At 39.3% G+C, this 18530-nt stretch overlaps 1 protein-coding gene across 2 annotated transcripts in view; it reads left to right on the forward strand.

Annotated features, from left to right (window-relative positions):
* The window catches only part of LOC124721205 (activator of 90 kDa heat shock protein ATPase homolog 1), a 96356-nt gene that overhangs the window by 62550 nt on the left and 15276 nt on the right, over positions 1 to 18530 (forward strand). For both annotated transcript variants that reach the window (XM_047246055.1, XM_047246054.1), the window contains exons 4-8: positions 1855 to 2054; positions 11715 to 11835; positions 11928 to 12022; positions 12137 to 12259; positions 14669 to 14770. In XM_047246055.1, coding sequence (XP_047102011.1) covers positions 1855 to 2054; positions 11715 to 11835; positions 11928 to 12022; positions 12137 to 12259; positions 14669 to 14770 — 641 coding nt within the window. The remainder of the gene's footprint in view (positions 1 to 1854; positions 2055 to 11714; positions 11836 to 11927; positions 12023 to 12136; positions 12260 to 14668; positions 14771 to 18530) is intronic.

Genomic DNA, 18530 nt, shown 5'->3' on the forward strand with positions numbered 1-18530 from the left:
TTTTTTTCCTACACCTAACTCCAGTTCTATCTGGGCTTGTTCTGTCTCCAGTGATGTCATTGTCAAAAGGACGTTAAACCCAAATCTTCCTTCAGAAGAGATGAAAGGTGGTGGATGATCCACACTGTTTAATTAACAGTAGGATGAGCTGCAACATGTGATGCATCAGTTGGACAGTAAATGTTTTCCTGTATTTGACATACAACAGCTGGGTTATGGGTGAGCATGATACTTTCTGCACCTTTTAATTAATTATTGCTTACAGAGAACACTGTGAAATATAACAGCGGGAACATGGCATTTCCTCCTCCCAATACCAGCATTCTAAATGTTAAGACATGATAACATCAGCTTTTCAGCTGTTGCCATTCTCTTTGTCTTCATTGACACTAGTATTTTTCTCTGTTGGCTTCTACATTCTCATCATGAATTTCCTTGCTTCCCTGTTCCTTCCCCTCATCAGTTATTGTACTGGAAACTGTCTGTTATCAACAGCTGTTTGTTAGTAGTATGCTGAAATTTTAAACTTTACTGAATGTCCTTTATTACTTCTGTACTCAGTGTTCCTTTCGATCCAGGAACAGATTAATTTTACTGTTTCATTTTCCTGTTGTCTTTCATTTTTCTCCTAATGAAGGGATTTTTGAAAAAGTTGTCTGTCAGCCCCACAGCAGTTGTTTCCATGTTGCAGAGAAGCTGTACTCCTTTTATGCCCCAAATAGTCTAAGTATTCATTTCATTTTGTTCTGGTATCATAAATAGTGGCATATACTGATAAAATATTGGCATGTCTTAGTATGAAAACATAGGACACAACATATGCAATGTTGCAACTGTGCTTCCGACACCAAAGGGGGGGAAAAGACTCTTTATGCTGATTAGGGCTCGTACAGAGGCATACAGGGAGTCATTTTTTCCTCATTCTGTTTGGAAGTGGAACAGGGAGAGATGATGCTAGTTGTGGTACGAGGTACCCTCCACCACGCACCGTATGGTGGTTTGTGGAGTATGGATGTAGATGTAGATGAGTAAGAAGTTGCCACAAATAATAAACAGCAGTACCTCACAATCTCTCTGCTCTCATTACTGTAAGAAATTATGCAAATTATCATTTTTATGTCATGAAAGAAAGTGCTTCTGCTGCCATTCAGTGATATTATTGAATAATTAAAGTGTAGTATTCAATTTCCGTTATGTGGTATCCACCAAAATACTGTACTTACAGTATTATATGGGTAGGAAACTTAAGGCTCGTATTAGTTAGGGAAGGCTTGACGTTTCAGTTGATCAGTGTAAGAAAGAAAATATAAAACTGTACCTGAAATGGTCTTAAACTGAAAATCTAACTGTGGTATGATTTTTATTGCTCTAAAGCTTTATTTATTAGATTTTGTTCAGATCTAGTGTTGAAACCAAGTAAGGTTTCAGTTCCATTTATTAAGAGTGTGACTGACTTCCCCATTTGAACACACATCTAAATCTTTGCTGTTATACCTAAACCAGTTTAGGCAACTACTGGGCTATTTCCTTATTATGCTTTGTTTGTGCTCTCTCCCTTATAAGCAAAAGATCCCTGCCTTCCCCCCCCCCCCCCCCCCCCTCTCTCTCTCTCTCTCTCTCTCTCTCTCTCTCTCTCTCTCTCTCTCTCTCTCTCTCTCACCCCCCCCCCTTCCTCCTCTTCCTCATCCCCCCACCCTCTTTCAGCTATCTTAAAATAATTAAAATTTTTGATACCTCTGCTGTAACACAAGGTATCAAAAGTTATGTGCTACTTATTTTTATCTTAATGTCGAACATTTGTATGCATAGCCAAATGAGCAGCAAGACTTCAGTAAAGTTTTATTTATTTCACAGCTAAATGTTGTATAACAGAGGTGGAGAAATGTGAGGGAGAAGCAGTAGCAAACAACAGAAAAGGGAAATTAATATTTTTTTATGAATGGGAATTGAAGCTAAAATGGAAAGGTTGTCTTCTTGATTCAAAGAACACAGAAATAGAAGGCACGGCAGAAATTCCTAATTTGAGCGAAGAGTATGATGCATCAGAAGTTGATGTAAGTTTTATATTTATAATAATGTTGAGTTTTTTGACATTTTATTGATGATGAAGTGTGAGAACTATTTAAAAGCATTTTTGATGTATGTTAAAAATGTTTTTATGGTCATTAGTAGTTGACATAAATATTTTGCTTGAAGGTCTGTGAGGAGAGATGTGATTCATAGCAGGGTCTACAGGTAGTAGCACTGCTTAGTTTTCACATTTGTAGTTTCTCAGGTATTGATAATTTTACATGCAGGAAGCTTAAATTTACAAATTGGTATGCTGATAGGTAGTGCAAAAGTTTGTTTGATGTACATTTTAAAACCAAGTAAAAGTATTTTCAGTTTTAAGATTAAAATAAATACATTTAAACCAAGCAGAGAATTTGCTATGGAAGTTGTATGTGACAAGTTAAAACTGTGTGCCACTGTGGGATGCAAATCTAGACCCCCAAATTTCTTGAACTGTGCACTACAAATTACACCATCTGAGCATGCTTCCCCTGTTGATTCAAAGCCTCAACACGGACTAGTCATTCTACTTGAGGGGAACACAATAACAGACATTTAAACAGTTTCTATTGTAATATTTCAGTCTCAGGTCAAACAAATGTGGTATCATTACCAGTTCCATCTTCGTAGCAAGTAATCATCACACATTTTTTAAAAGAAAAGAAAAAAATACAGTGTTAGGAAACTTGATTGCAAAATAAAACTAATTTCTGTTCAAAACTACATGTACTTGAATGTTACACAGTAACTCATTTGTAAAATGTAGTTTTTTCACTATATTCTTTTTTAAAGCAAACCTGCTATCAAGTCAGGACTGGTAAAGAATGATTTGTGTGACCTGAGGCTGAACTATAAAAAACTACCTAAATGTAGTGAAGACAAATTCACTGTGAAAGCACATCGTTCAGTTCAGTTCAATACCCTGTCTTAAGTTACTGTGACTGTGTGGAAGGAAAGGAAAGGAAAGGAAAGGAAAGGAAAGGAAAGGAAAGGAAAGGAAAGGAAAGGAAGGAAAAAGAATGTTTTCTCAGAAAATCATTTTTTATTGTAAAAAAAAAAGTGGTTTGACAATTTTTTGTTTATTTATTTTCTACATAAACATAAAGATTACATGGTTTACAGACTCAGCATCTGACATATACTTACCAATGAGAGAAGAAATTTTTTTTAAATTCACACTGTGCATTTGCAAAGAGAGCCCTTGTGTTTCATTAATAGTCGTGGTGAACACAAGACACATTGAAAATTGGACTCGTTTGAACTCGAATGCCATGTTGGTTAGAATGAGTGGTATTCGTGGAAGTAGTATGTCTTCACCCTTATGAGATGCACTCAGAATTGTTGCCTCAGTTGGATTGTTCATCAAATTTTAACTGCTAATTGGGTGCCATTGCGTAGCTTCGGCTAATTGAAGTTTCAGAGTAATGTAATTGGCACTCCAATTTTCAAATTCAGATGTGCGATGGTGATCTGGAAACAGAGAGAATTAAGAAATTGCTGTGAAAAATTCACTATTTCACTTTAGCTCACTAGAGAGCCAATGGAGTTGTGCGTCACTATTTCACCTGCAATTCTATTTAGAAGTCCACATTGTTTAGCCACTAGAATATTTCTTCACTCAGCCATGTGTGATTTTTGATAATTCGTTTTTGCACTTTGGAATTCATTATGTTGCAGAAAGTAGATGGGAAGGTGATGTTTCCTATTTCTGGAGTTACAGGTTCTGTGCCGTTACTGACCTTGAGTAATTATCTTCAAAATGTTTGAAGATAAACTCTCATATTTGTTATTAAATGCATTTTTTTTTCACTGCACTCCAGAAAGTTGAATATTTCAAGGAGGCACGCAATTTATCAGCTGGTATTGAGTGAAGTATAATTGGACATGACAATGACTGGAAACGTCTGCCTGAAATCACTGGATAGTAATGCCAATGCTCCACCAAATGGAACCTGATTATTTCCCAAGTCGTTCAGTGTATCGATTGATGGTTCCAGTGACCTCTTGTGAGCCATTGTACATTCATCCCATACAATGATTGGCATGCCTGAAGAACCTTTCTCGTTACTGATGTTTTCGAAATGTTATGTGTTTTCGAAATGTTATATGTTGGGTTTTCTGTGAAGTGCATGTTTAGTGACAGTTTAATATTTGAATGTGCTTCTCTCCTCCTTCCATCAGTGTGGTAGCAGTGCCTGAAGAGCCAAGAGCTAATACAGTATGGCCATTGGAACATGTTTTAGCCAAAAAGTAAGTTTTTCTAGTACTTTGGGTGTCCAAAAAGTGCAGTTCACGAAATTGGTTGGCCGCAGTTTATATGGTGGTGTCAAATGTTATCTTTTGTTCTGGAAGGAGTTTCAGTGTGTTTTATTGGATGAAAGTTGAATTTGAGGGCAGGATTTTAGAAACAGAAGAGGTGGTAGATGAAGACGAGGTGGGAGATAAGATACAGAGAGAATAATTTGACAGCATTTGAGGTGCTAAGCCAAAACAAGGCCCCAGGAGTATACAGCTTTCTGTGAGAACTATCGTTAGCCTCGGGACAGCTAGCCATGACGAAACTCATCCATCTGGCACAGACTATCAGTTTAATAAATCATGTGCAACAACAACACAAATTGTTTTCTGAAGAATGGAAAAACTGCTAGAAGCCAACTTTGAGAAAGATCAGTTTGGATTTCAGAGAAATGTAGGAACACACAATGCAACGCTGACAATGTGACTCACATTAAAAGACAGGTTAAGGAAAGGCAAACCTACATTTATAGCATTTGCAGGCTTAGAGAATGTTTTTGACAATGTTGACCAGAATACTCTTTCAAATTGTAAAGGTGGCAGTGGTAAAATACAGGGAGCAGAAGGCTAATTACAATTTGTACAGAAACCAGATGGCAGTTAGGAGTCGAGGGGCATGAAGGGGAAACAATGGTTGAGAAGGGAGTGAAATAGGGTTGTAGCCTATCCATGATGTTCTTCACTTAGGATATTGAGCTAGCAGTGAAGGAAACCAAAGAAAAATTTGGAGTAGGAATTAAAGTTTAGGGAAAATAAATAAAAACTTTGATTTGCCAGTGACATTGTAATTCGGTCAGAGACAGCAAAGGACTTGGAAGAGCAGAGTGGACAGTATCTTGGAAGGAGTATGTAAGATGGGCATAAACAAAAGCAAAACAAAGGTAATGGAATTTAGTAAAAATGTGGAGCTAGTTGTATAAAACTTAAGATCTAACTGCCATTTGATTGTATGGTACGCATTATTACATGACCTAGGTTTATGCAGAACACAGGTCAGATGATTTTTGACGTTTTTACCACTTGAAAATGGCCCAAGGCTGAAATCTAGATCATGTAATAAAGTGTATCATAGTCAAATGACGGTTATATCTTCCCATAGTTGATGCTGAGGGAATTAGATTAGGAAAATGACACACTTAAAGTAGAAGAGTTTTGCTGTTTGGGGAACAAAATAACTGATGATGGCCAAAGTAGAGAGGGTATTGGGATACATGGGGCATCACACTTAGCAGTACTTTTCAAAACACTGTGCATAAAAATTTGATGTTCTGGTGCTGATATCTTGGATCCATTGGTGATAAAAAAAGCAGGGTCATGTATTTTGGATAGCCCTTGGGATAGGGATCATTTGTATACCCAACAGAAAGATCGTTTTAATCACTGCTTGACGGTACAGGGTCAGAGTAGCGATATTACAGACTTCCTCCTGCTTACGCAAATAGAGCAAATCGGTTGGTTCTTTCTGGTGATAACCCCCAAAGAGGGCCGTCACCAGTGGACCAAAACCTAATCGAGGATTCCAAGATATGGCTATGCACAGCAAATGGCTGAAATTTTCAAAATGTATATCTAAGGTCCTGATCTTGAAAAACCTTGAAAATATTTGTGATATCTTTATCCCTTTGCCAAATATAGAGGTTCCAAGTTACCCTATTCATGCATGTAAAAATTAAATAACTTGGTTGATGAGGGGTCTACCCATGATTTAAATAAACTGACGGATATACCCTTTGCAGAAATTCATGGGCAGTTCCTGAGAAAAAAACCAGAAAAAGCATTTTTCACTTTTTTCTGTCAGTAGTGGGCCATACCCAAGTCGCAGGTTCCAAGATGGCTGTGCACAGCAGATGGCTGTAATATTTATGATGTATTTCTAACATTCTGGTCTTCAACAGCCATGAAAATTCTCTAGATATCTCTATCCATTTCAGAGATACAGAGGTTCAAAGTTACGCTACTTATGCACATAAAATATGCATATAAAATGCAGTGCGATGCAAAGGGGTAGTTTATAAAGTGATGTAGTATAGTGAAATATGATGTAAAATGTCTCTGTTATCATCAGAACAGTTCTGGGAACTCCACATTGTAGTGCTGAAACACATGCGAAATTTTTTTGCATATAAAATCCAGTCTGAGGTGTAAAATTAGTTCTGTGTTATTTGAGTTTCATATAAGTAAAATATAAAAATTTTACTTGCCCGTAAAGTTCTTTACCGGTTAGTGAAATTCCCTGCTGTGGCAGGGAAAAGAAGGGAAGCAACAGAAAAAATGCCCCTGTTGGAGCACAAAAAAGGCAAATATTCTCTTCTTTGCACACGCGTGGTAACACTTGGTTTCTGACGCTCTCTAGGAACTGTTGAAACAAACGTATTTCTAACAGGTAGCGGGAAAATATTGCGAATAGTGGTTTGAAAAGCGTTACTTTTAAAGTAAATTTCCTTTTACGCAAGATGAATTATGTTATGTGTGAGAATGTACGATAAATTTCTTAAATCGCAGAGTGTTGTGACTATCATATAAAACTTAAACACTTTGAGGACCAGTCACTTAGAAGAATTTAGAGCCCAGAAGACCAGACATGTCATTTAAAATTTTACTGGCACATTTGGGTGATGTATCTTAAAGTGTGACATATGCAAGAAAGACAAATATTATAAGTGAATGCGTAGCTTTTCTTCTATCTACACTATATATATTAATTTAAACCATTAACTTTACCTATTTGTGTTTTCACACTACTTAACACTTTGCCATCTGCATGTCTCGTACAAATTTATTCGCTTGGTGCTGGCAGCGCCAATTCGGATTACTTGGCTTGTCGCCAGTCGCTTGTCACCTTTCCATTGATGACAAGCTTCAAACATATTGAATTTTGCGCGCTTCAATTTTTCCGGAAATCCTCTATTTTGTCGCATCATTCCACAAACTTGAATTTTCTTTTCAAGTAACTTCTTTGCAAGTTCTACACTGTTATAATAATTTTCCATGTAGCGGCGATGCCACTCAAATCGCACAGCATCCGAATGAGTATGTCATATTTCGTAATTTTCGACGGATTGTAAACTTTAAAATTTAACTGTCCACACCGTGGTATCATTACTTCATCAATTGAGATGTTTTGGCTTAGATTAAATGTTTCTTTAAACTTTTTGGAAAAATAATCAATTACGAATTTCACTTTGAAAAGCCGGTCTATTGTTCTTGTCGGAAAAATTTAAAAATGATGTTTGTCTGAATCGGTTGTGTGGACATAATTTTGTGAAATATCAGTGTATCTATCAACGGATTTGTTGACCAGTAATCATCGGTCGTTGCTTTTTTTACAATCCCTATAAGGATAGCAAGCCCAAACCATTTTCTAAGTTTGGGTCGCATAACGTCGACAAATTTGGCTTTTTTTAAATCCAGTTTCCTTCTAATGCAATTTTGACTGTAATTGCCATGGCACGCACAGCCGCAGAAACACAACGGTCGGCTACCGCGACAGAGTTAAGCCACGCCTACAACTTAGTGCTGGCGCGTTCCGCCAGCCGGCGCTAGAGGCGTTCCTGCCAAACATTCAATCAGCCACGAACTACGCACACACACACACACACACACACACACACACACACACACACACACACACACGAGCCTTTTTCTGCCGCAGATGGTCACACTATATCACCATCCACCAGTCAGGGACCGCCAACAGCCGCCAATCGTCACTCCGGAATCTGTGGAGGAAGACTGGAGCCGCCGTGTTAAATAGCCAGTGTTGCATGGAATTCAAATTTACACCTTTGTAATATGAAAATATGCAGAAAAATGCTGCCACACATCAGATTTTTCCAAAACGTTTTTCTAAACTGCTATACACCAATGTATAAGACCTTAACCATTCAAAGGACTGATAAGTTTCCCAGTTTTGAGGGAAAGTATATTGTCACTTAACACAGAAAAAGTGTATTTTTGACTGGGAAAAATCCGGGAATTTTTTCCTTGTCAGCATATAAACCCTGCACAGAGTATATGACAGAGTATATGACAACGAGGGAGGGAGGGAGGGAGAGAGAGAGAGAGAGAGAGAGAGAGAGAGAGAGAGAGAGAGTAGCAGCAGTAAGATATTAACAGTAAGAGATAATGAGAGAGAGAGGCAGTGACAGTGAGAGGAGACAGTAGTAGTAGGACAGAATGAAAGCAACTGTGGCTGAGAGACAAGAGGCAGTGACAGTTGGAGAGCCACAAAGAGATTATGAGAATGAGTTGGGCCAAATGAGTGAGATCGACTGAGCAATTAAGAGTGGATGAGTGTGAGAGACTTCCAGCGATGGACTAGTGTGTGAGTGTGAGAGGTGACACATGTTAAAAATTTTGTGAATGTTTGCATGTCAATATTTTTGTGAAAATTTTTAAAGGTGTTGAGGAAGGTAGAATGAGTCAGTTGGTACCCACTTTTCAATCTATCTTTTAATAGTAAGGGCATATTTGCCTTTCTTGTGCTCTGATGGGAGCATTTTTCCACTGGTAGAATGTAGACTGGTAATGGCAAGAAAAGCGTTTCTGAAGAAGAGAAATTTGTGGACATCAAATATAGATTTAAGTGTTAAGAAGTCTTTTCTGAAAGTATTAGTCGGGAGTGGAGCTATGTATGGAAGTGAAATATGGACAATAAGTAGTTGAGGCAAGAAGAGAATAGAATCTTTTGGAATGTGGTGCTGCAGGAAATGCTGAAGATTGAATGGGTAGATTATGTAACTGGTGGGGTGGAACTGAACTGAACAAAAAAAAAAAAAAAAATCGTATCACAACCTAGATAGAAGGAGGGATTGGTTGACAAGACACATTCTGAGACATCAAGGGATCACCAATTTAGTATTGGAGTGTTTTGTGGTGGGAGGGGGGGGGGGGGGGAGGGGTGTAAAATTTGTAATTTGTAGAGGAATCCGAAGAGATGAATACAGTAATCAGATTCGGAAGGGTGTAAGTTGCAGTAGTTATTTGGATACGAACAGGCACAGAACATAGTAGCGTGGAGAGGTGCATCAAACCAGTCTTTGGACAGAAACAACAACAACAACAACAACAACAACAACAATGGCTGTAAATCATTTCAGCCGTATGATTGGGTTCTTGAGCAGTTATGTCAAATTTTGCTTTGATGGACTGATTAGTTGTTGTTGTTGTTGTGCCAACAACTTGCCACACATTGCAAGACAAAGCCCTCAATGAAGATGGTGCTTCTGTGAAATCCAAGCCATGATTTCGGTTTTTTTTTTACGCTTTCTGTGCGAAAACACAGACAACACTCAACTGGAAAGAAATGAAATGGATTTAATGTGCATATTCGAATGCAACATTGTGTCAAAAATTGAATCAGTCAACACACTACTTTGTTTTATTAACACAAACGTACACAAAGTGAATTGTTATGGTATGAAGATCTGAAAGCTGACTTTCACATACAAGTACAGAAATTATTCACATTAGAATAATTGTTAGCAACAACCCTGAGTTGTGGGTAAGCCAAAACCCTGCACTGTAGCCTTGCTCATGGCCCTAGTCACAGCACTGTGGAAAAGTCACTACAGAGTTCTGAATTAAATGGGAGGAGCCTGGGAAAGTTTTCAGTTGGTCTGGGAAATGTGCTCAAATGATGAAACTGGTGGTGCACTGCTCTGAAAGGCAGGTGTCAGAGTTTGAATCCCAGTTTACTCCACAGTTTTAACTTTCACATCCATTTATTTTAATATTCAATAATGAATTTTCACTTTGGAACAGAATATGCCCTAATTTGGCACTTTCCTGGCATATTGTAACTGTGTACAGACCTGGGACTCAAATGTGGCACTTTGCCTTTCGGAAAGTGGCAGAAGTCGAACTGATGAAAGTAAGGCTATGGGGGCAGGTCTTGAGTCCTCCTTGGGTAGGTCAGTTAGTAGTGCACTTGCCTGTGAAAGGAAAAGGATCCTGGTTTGAGTTCTGGTCTGGCACATAGTTTCAATGTGCCAGGAAAATATTTTAATACTGTTTGAGAGATTTTCGCTGATGAAAATCAGCGTGAGTTATCTGGATCATGTGAACTTCCAACACATTCACAGCACACACAATCATGCTTTTCCCCCATCTACATCTACATTTGGACACAACCTTAGTGTCATTTGCTATCATTCTGTAGTCTTATCTTGTGTACCGAAGTCAGATGCTTTTCACATGGATAAAAAAATAATTTTGTAGTCTTATTATGTGTGTCATTTTATTTACTCTCTAGGCTGCTTAAGATAGTTGAAGGAAACCACCTCTTGTGTGAAAATATAATTTCTTACTTGGATCACAGCTTGGTCATTAAGTCCCCTTTTTAGTTTAAACCAATCACTACACAACACTTCCAAAGCCCTTGCCTTTGAAAAGATTTTTCATAATCGGTCTGCACTCTGGAGGCACTGTCATCAGCTGCAATTTTTGTTATGCCTTTGTGAAATTGAAACTATCCCTCACAGGCAGCAAGAACATGGTGTCCAGTATGAGCTTAAATAGTTTCTTAATCTGTTTCATCCACATCCACCAAACTGTGTAATTTTCTTTCCTACCACTTAAGCCATTAATTTGTGGGAAGATAGATATTTTCTCAATTTGCCTGTCAGTTGGATGCTAGAATCATTTCCATTGAACAGTACTGGTAAACAATAATTTTCCTCCTACCCCACTGTTTTCAGTCAGACACCGCTGTTATACTTGGTTTTGTCAGTTATAGCACCTATCTATATACAACCCCCCCCCCCTCCCCCCTTCCCTCCCGTTCAGTCCAACTTCACTATTGATTGCAGAGATTGGCAAGTGAATGAGTGCTGAGTCTCAAACTGTCTCACCTGCTGTATGCCATTTATGTGGTATCGCTTTGAACAGACATGCTGTACAGCTAAAGAAACAATGTGTCACTTCGCTAGAACTTGACAATTTTATCCGTCTCATTATATATATGGTACTGCTAAAGTCTTAACTGACTCAAACGTCCCACGACCCACCTGGATTTGCATGTAAGCAGTTCTGCATTTGTGCAGGCATGTGATGCTCCACATGCCATTTCTCGCTACTCTAAAGAGAGCTCCTTTAATGACTAAATGTTGTTTCAGGCAGAAATAGGTTCTTGTTTTAAATTAAAATGTACTTGACATTTTTCAGCTGGTTCTCAGAATTTTGTGCTTCTTTCCACATGACAATTATTATTTTAAACAACTATTTTGTAACTGAAAGTACACTAGTGTTGTACACATTTAATTAAAAGTCCTGGCATTAGTCTGTGGCACTTTAAATGTTGGCCAGCAATTAATGTGAATTATCATCCCAGACTTGGTTAACATTGTAGTTCACTGTTAAACTTACAGGTAGACTTCAGTGTAAAAACTCACAGTGTGGAGGCCGACAGGCTGAAAGAAATTATCGCCAAAGATGCAAGGGATGTTATTCGAAGTCAGTTGGCAAAATATATAAAAGCATTAAGGGAAGGTAAGACTGTGTTATCAGTATTGTATCACGAGTTTTGTATCAAATATTTATAAAATAAATGTTCAAACTTATAGTCCTTTAAATTTGTACAGAATTTGCTAAGGGCATGATACTGCCAAAAAAAGAGGATGAGCAAGCAACAAAACAAGACAGCCTTGCTAGCTTAACTGCTGGTTTCAAAAGCAAGGTACTGTGGTTTTTTTGTTTTCTCTAGATTTATTTACATAATTGCAGTAAATATAAAAAATTGAAATACAGTTTCAGTACTGTAATGTGGTCGAATCTATCTAATAATTTTCAGGTTCAAATGGACAGTCCAAGCAAAGAAGGGTCATCAAAGAAACTGAGCACAACTACTTTGACAATGTCTGTGAAGCTCCAGTGCAGGAAGGAAGAAGTTTACAATGCTCTCACAAGTATTGAGGTAAAAATCTACCATTGGTTAGCTTTGAAGTTATATATATATATAAAACAAAGATGATGTGCCTTACCAAACGAAAGTGCTGGCAGGTCGATACACACACAAACATACACACAACGGTTGCTTCGTCAGGAAAGAGGGAAGGAGAGGGAAAGAAGAAAGGATGTGGGTTTTAAGGGAGAGGGTAAGGAGTCATTCCAATCCCGGGAGTGGAAAGACTTACCTTAGGGGGAAAAAAAGGACGGGTATACACTCGCACACAAACACACATCCATCCACACATATACAGACACAAGCAGACATATTCAAAGACAAAGAGTTTGGGCAGAGATGTCAGTTGAGACGGAAGTGCAGAGGCAAAGATGTTGTTGAATGACAGGTGAGGTATGAGTGGCGGCAACTTGAAATTAGCGGAGATTGAGGCCTGGTGGGTAACGGGAAGAGAGGATATATTGAAGAGCAAGTTCCCATCTCCGGAGTTCGGATAGGTTGGTGTTAGTGGGAAGTATCCAGATAACCTGGACGGTGTAACACTGTGCCAAGATGTGCTGGCCGTGCACCAAGGCATGTTTAGCCACAGGGTGATCCTCATTACCAACAAACACTGTCTGCCTGTGTCCATTCATGCAAATGGACAGTTTGTTGCTGGTCATTCCCACATAGAATGCATCGCAGTGTAGGCAGGTCAGTTGGTAAATCACGTGGGTGCTTTCACACGTGGCTCTGCCTTTGATCGTGTACACCTTCCGGGTTACAGGACTGGAGTAGGTGGTGGTGGGAGGGTGCATGGGACAGGTTTTACACCGGGGGCGGTTACAAGGGTAGGAGCCAGAGGGTAGGGAAGGTGGTTATTCATGGGTCGCTTAGAGGAAGCCTTCTTGGTTACCCAGGCCTGCCAACCCAAAGTTTGGTACAGATTTATTGATGACATCTTCATGATCTGGACTCACAGTGAAGAAGAACTCCAGAATTTCCTCTCCAACCTCAACTCCATCAGATTCACCTGGTCCTACTCCAAATCCCATGCCACTTTCCTTGACGTTGACCTCCATCTGTCCAATGGCCAGCTTCACACATCCGTACACATCAAACCCACCAACAAGCAACAGTACCTCCATTATGACAGCTGCCACCCATTCCACATCAAACGGTCCCTTCCCTACAGCCTAGGTCTTTGTGGAAAACGAATCTGCTCCAGTCCGGAATCTCTGAACCATTACACCAACAACCTGACAACAGCTTTCGCATCCCGCAACTACTCTCCTGACCTGGTACAGAAGCAAATAACCAGAGCCACTTCCTCATCCCCTCAAACCCAGAACCTCCCACAGAAGAACCACAAAAGTGCCCCACTTGTGACAGGATACTTTCCGGGACTGGACCAGACTCTGAATGTCGCTCTCCAGCAGGGATACGACTTCCTCAAATCCTGCCCTGAAATGAGATCCATCCTTCATGAAATCCTCCCCACTCCACCAAGAGTGTCTTTCCGCCGTCCATCTAACCTTTGTAACCTCTTAGTTCATCCCTATGAAATCCCCAAACCACCTTCCCTACCCTCTGGCTCCTACCCTTGTAACCGCCCCCGGTGTAAAACCTGTCCCATGCACCCTCCCACCACCACCTACTCCAGTCCTGTAACCCGGAAGGTGTACACGATCAAAGGCAGAGCCACGTGTCAAAGCAACCACGTGATTTACCAACTGACCTGCCTACACTGTGATGCATTCTATGTGGGAATGACCAGCAACAAACTGTCCATTCGCATGAATGGACACAGGCAGACAGTGTTTGTTGGTAATGAGGATCACCCTGTAGCTAAACATGCCTTGGTGCACGGCCAGCACATCTTGGCACAGTGTTACACCGTCCGTGTTATCTGGATACTTCCCACTAACACCAACCTATCCGAACTCTGGAGATGGGAACTTGCTCTTCAATATATCCTCTCTTCCCGTTACCCACCAGGCCTCAATCTCTGCTAATTTCAAGTTGCCGCCACTCATACCTCACCTGTCATTCAACATCATCTTTGCCTCTGCACTTCCGTCTCAACTGACATCTCTGCCCAAACTCTTTGTCTTTGAATATGTCTGCTTGTGTCTGTATATGTGTGGATGGATGTGTGTTTGTGTGCGAGTGTATACCCGTCCTTTTTTCCCCCTAAGGTAAGCCTTTCTGCTCCCGGGATTGGAATGATTCCTTACCCTCTCCCTTAAAACCCACATCCTTTCGTCTTTCCCTCTCCTTCCCCCTTTCCTGACGAAGCAACCGTTGGTTGCGAAGGCTAGAATTTTGTGTGTATGTTTGTGTTTGTGTGTCTATCGACCTGCCAGCACTTTCGTTTGGTAAGTCATCATCTTTGTTTTTTATATATAATCTGCTGCTCTGACATTTTTTTAATTGTTACAGCTAGTACAGGCTTTCACCAATGGTCCTGTTGTGATGGAAGTGAAACCTGGTGGAAAATTCGAGCTCTTTGGTGGAAACATACATGGAGAATTTTTGGAGTTGGTAAGATTGTTTGAAAATAAATGTCTGTTAATATTATTCTACCAATATTACAAGAGGTTTTTATGTTGATGTAAGACAGAATTCCTGCACATCAACTGTAATGTTTTGGTCCTTCATAATTAAATTTAAATTTTTGCCTATATAGGTTTGTATAGACCAACTGTGTTACAGTAGTTTACCTGTATTATGGCTCATTCTGAAATGTCGCACTTCCTTACTTGGGCAACTACTTGAAGTATAATGACATTTTTACTAGAATGTGTAGATAATTGAATGCTTCCCTCATATCAAAATAATTTTGATTGCAATTTGTAAACAGGTCATGCCCTAAATCATGCTGTTCCAGCTAGGGTGCCTACACATGGGCAGCTGGATGCTTACGGCAGTAGTAGGCAAACTGCTGATATGCTTACAGACAGCCAAGAGTGTCACGCATGTGCAGAAACCTTGTGACAGGGATGCTTAGCAGGAAGCCTGTACTACGTGTGCCTATCGATGAATGAGCTTGATGGGTGCTTGTTGGTGTCTGTGCCCATGGGACAGTTCTGGATTTCCTCACCTTTGGTGGTGGTGGTGGTGGTGGTGGTGGTGGTGGTTTAGATAAATATGAAATAAACTGTATTACTGCCATTAAAGATAGTATTTGAGTGATGTGGTGGGCAAGTGTCGAGTTACTAGACAGTGTGTACAAAACTCATTGAAACCTTAGTAAAGAATAAATATCTATATATTTAAATTAAAGTCCCTTTCTTCCTTCTGTCTACGTTCAGGCCAGTCTCGGGAACTTCTGGGGGATATTGACATTGTTGTCATTAATAGGTAGACTGATTCTCTGGGAAGGCTTGTGTGTGTCGTGTACTGTGAGCAGCAGAAATACCTGAGTTTTCATTCATGCACAGTAGGCAGTCACATGGACGAGGGTGATGGGAAGCGCGGAGTTGTCAAAGTTGCTCAAGGCAGTTTGTTGCCTTAGAGAAGTGGTCCAGTGAGCATCGCGTGTTCATCATTGAGACATATTTGAAAAGTGGCAGTTATATTGTTGTCACACAGTTTCGCAGACATTGTCATGTGAGTAGCAGGGGACAAATTCCATCCCGTAACATGATTAAATTTGGGGTCAAGAACTTCAGATCAACTGATTCAACATTAAAACAAGAGGCTAAAGGACATCCAACGTTGGTCAGAACACCAAATAACGTTGAGTGTGTGAGACAAGCAGTGCCCTTAGCTATCAGACGGGAAGCCTATTCACTTAGAATATTATTCCAATTCTAAATTCATCACATTGAGTAATAAAATTACATTCAGTTTTGAAGACTTACTCGCAAAAAGAATCTTTAGAGTGTTCTCTAAACATCAGCTAAAGAAACTGTGGATTACAGTAGGCACCAAAATATTCTATGGTATATTGAATCAAAAGCTTGAAATAACCCAGACAGACTTAACATATACAAACACAGGTATAAAATTCTAAATAAAGTGATTTAAATTATATAAGAACTTTCTTTGTTGAACAAATTTAAGAATACAAAATCGATGTTACGTGAAATGTGTTAAGGAATGACACTGACGTAGTTTCCTGATGGCCTCCAATATCACCCTTAATATTAATAATATTGAAATGAATGGTAAACAGAAGAGTGCATAGATCTTAATGAAACAGTTACTCATTGAGCAGATACGCTCTCTGAGACAGTGGATATATGTTAGTGAAGGCAAATGCCGGAATGTTTTTTCTTTCAAAAGGGCACAGCCAGGTTCCTGCTCTGGTCTTATTTTATCCCAGCTGGTGCTCTGTCTGCTATAAACTTTTTGACAAGATGTTAGTCACCAATATTTTTATGGTATCAGTTGTTCTTTAGGTAACGCACTGAACACTTAAATCACAAAGAGGAAGTAGGAAGTAAATGTCGGAAGCAATAAACTGCAAATTGTATCTATTGTTCGATATTGAAGAGTTACTCATTGAGGTCCCCTCGTGTTGTATTTTGGATCTCTTGAATGTTTCTGATTTATGCTAATGACCTGCCCACAGTGGAGTATAAAATTACTATGTCTGCTGATGACACTAGCACGGTGTCTGAAAAATTTGGCAGCTGCAGTAAATACCCAGAGGAATTAAGTGACATTGTCAACTCCTTGTTATTCTATTTAATTAGACTAAATCCATGCTCAAGCTGTTGGAGATTACACATGTGAAATGGGTCAGAGTGACTGGCGAGACAGTTGCAATACAAGCAGACATACAGATACCTGTGACGTGTACACACACACACACACACACACACACACACACACACACACACACTCTTAGGTCTCAAAATATAAACATACAAATTTTTATATATAAGTAGTACTTTAATAGAATATAATCTTCTTGGGGTTCTTCATGCGTGACTTCTTCAGGAGAAACGTAATAACAAGATGCAAAAAAGTAGATAAAAAATTTAATTACGGGAAGAAATGTTCCCCCGGTATGAGTTTCCAATAGGAAAATACCTACAACTCTTAAACATTAGTAGAGGTGTTTACTTATTTGACTTGTTTTAATGATAATGTACATACTTAAACAGAGCCACATCAGACATAAAAAATTATGCCTTGAGTATTTTTCTCGTGATTGGAAAAGAGGTAAACATCTGATTTAACACTCAATTTCACCCATTTCCTCATTGTATTAAAGGACGTGTTTGGGCTCCCTTGCTGTTCTAAACTCTTTGATATGTTTTCCACCATTTCTCTGCTTTAGTATTTCATTGATATCGTACAAATGTCATGCTTCTCTTTCAGTCTCAAAGGCAGCAAATTATTATTATAACTTCTCCATAAAAATTCACCTTTCTGTAATATTTGTTTGGCATATTTTGCCAATTGCTATGTGCTGTCTCAATAACATTGTTTCCCTGGTCCAACTTCAAAAAGCGTTTTGTTGTGGTCTTCAGTCCTGAGACTGGTTTGATGCAGCTCTCCATGCTACTCTATCCTGTGCAAGCTTTTTCATCTCCCAGTACCTACTGCAACCTACATCCTTCTGAATCTGCTTAGTGTATTCATCTCTTGGTCTCCCTCTACGATTTTTACCCTCCACGCTGCCCTCCAATACTAAATTGGTGATCCCTTGATGCCTCAGAACATGTCCTACCAACCGATCCCTTCTTCTGGTCAAGTTGTGCCACAAACTTCTCTTCTCCCCAATCCTGTTCAATACTTCCTCATTAGTTATGTGATCTACCCATCTAATCTTCTGCATTCTTCTGTAGCACCACATTTCAAAAGCTTCTATTCTCTTCTTATCCAAACTATTTATTGTCCATGTTTCACTTCCATACATGGCTACACTCCATACGAATACTTTCAGAAATGACTTCCTGACACTTAAATCTATACTCGATGTTAACAAATTCCTCTTCTTCAGAAACGCTTTCCTTGCCATTGCCAGCCTACATTTTATATCCTCTCTACTTCGACCATCATCAGTTATTTTGCTCCCCAAATAGCAAAACTCCTTTACTACTTTAAGTGCCTCATTTCCTAATCTAATTCCCTCAGCATCACCCAACTTAATTAGACTACATTCCATTATCCTTGTTTTGCTTTTGTTGATGTTCATCTTATATCCTCCTTTCAAGACACTGTCCATTCCATTCAACTGCTCTTCCAAGTCTTTTGCTGTCTCTGACAGAATTACAATGTCATCGGCAAACCTCAAAGTTTTTATTTCTTCTCCATGAACTTTAATACCTACTCCGAATTTTTCTTT

The sequence above is a fragment of the Schistocerca piceifrons genome, chromosome X (assembly GCF_021461385.2).
Source record: "Schistocerca piceifrons isolate TAMUIC-IGC-003096 chromosome X, iqSchPice1.1, whole genome shotgun sequence".
In the NCBI taxonomy this organism is placed as follows: Eukaryota; Metazoa; Arthropoda; class Insecta; order Orthoptera; family Acrididae; genus Schistocerca; species Schistocerca piceifrons.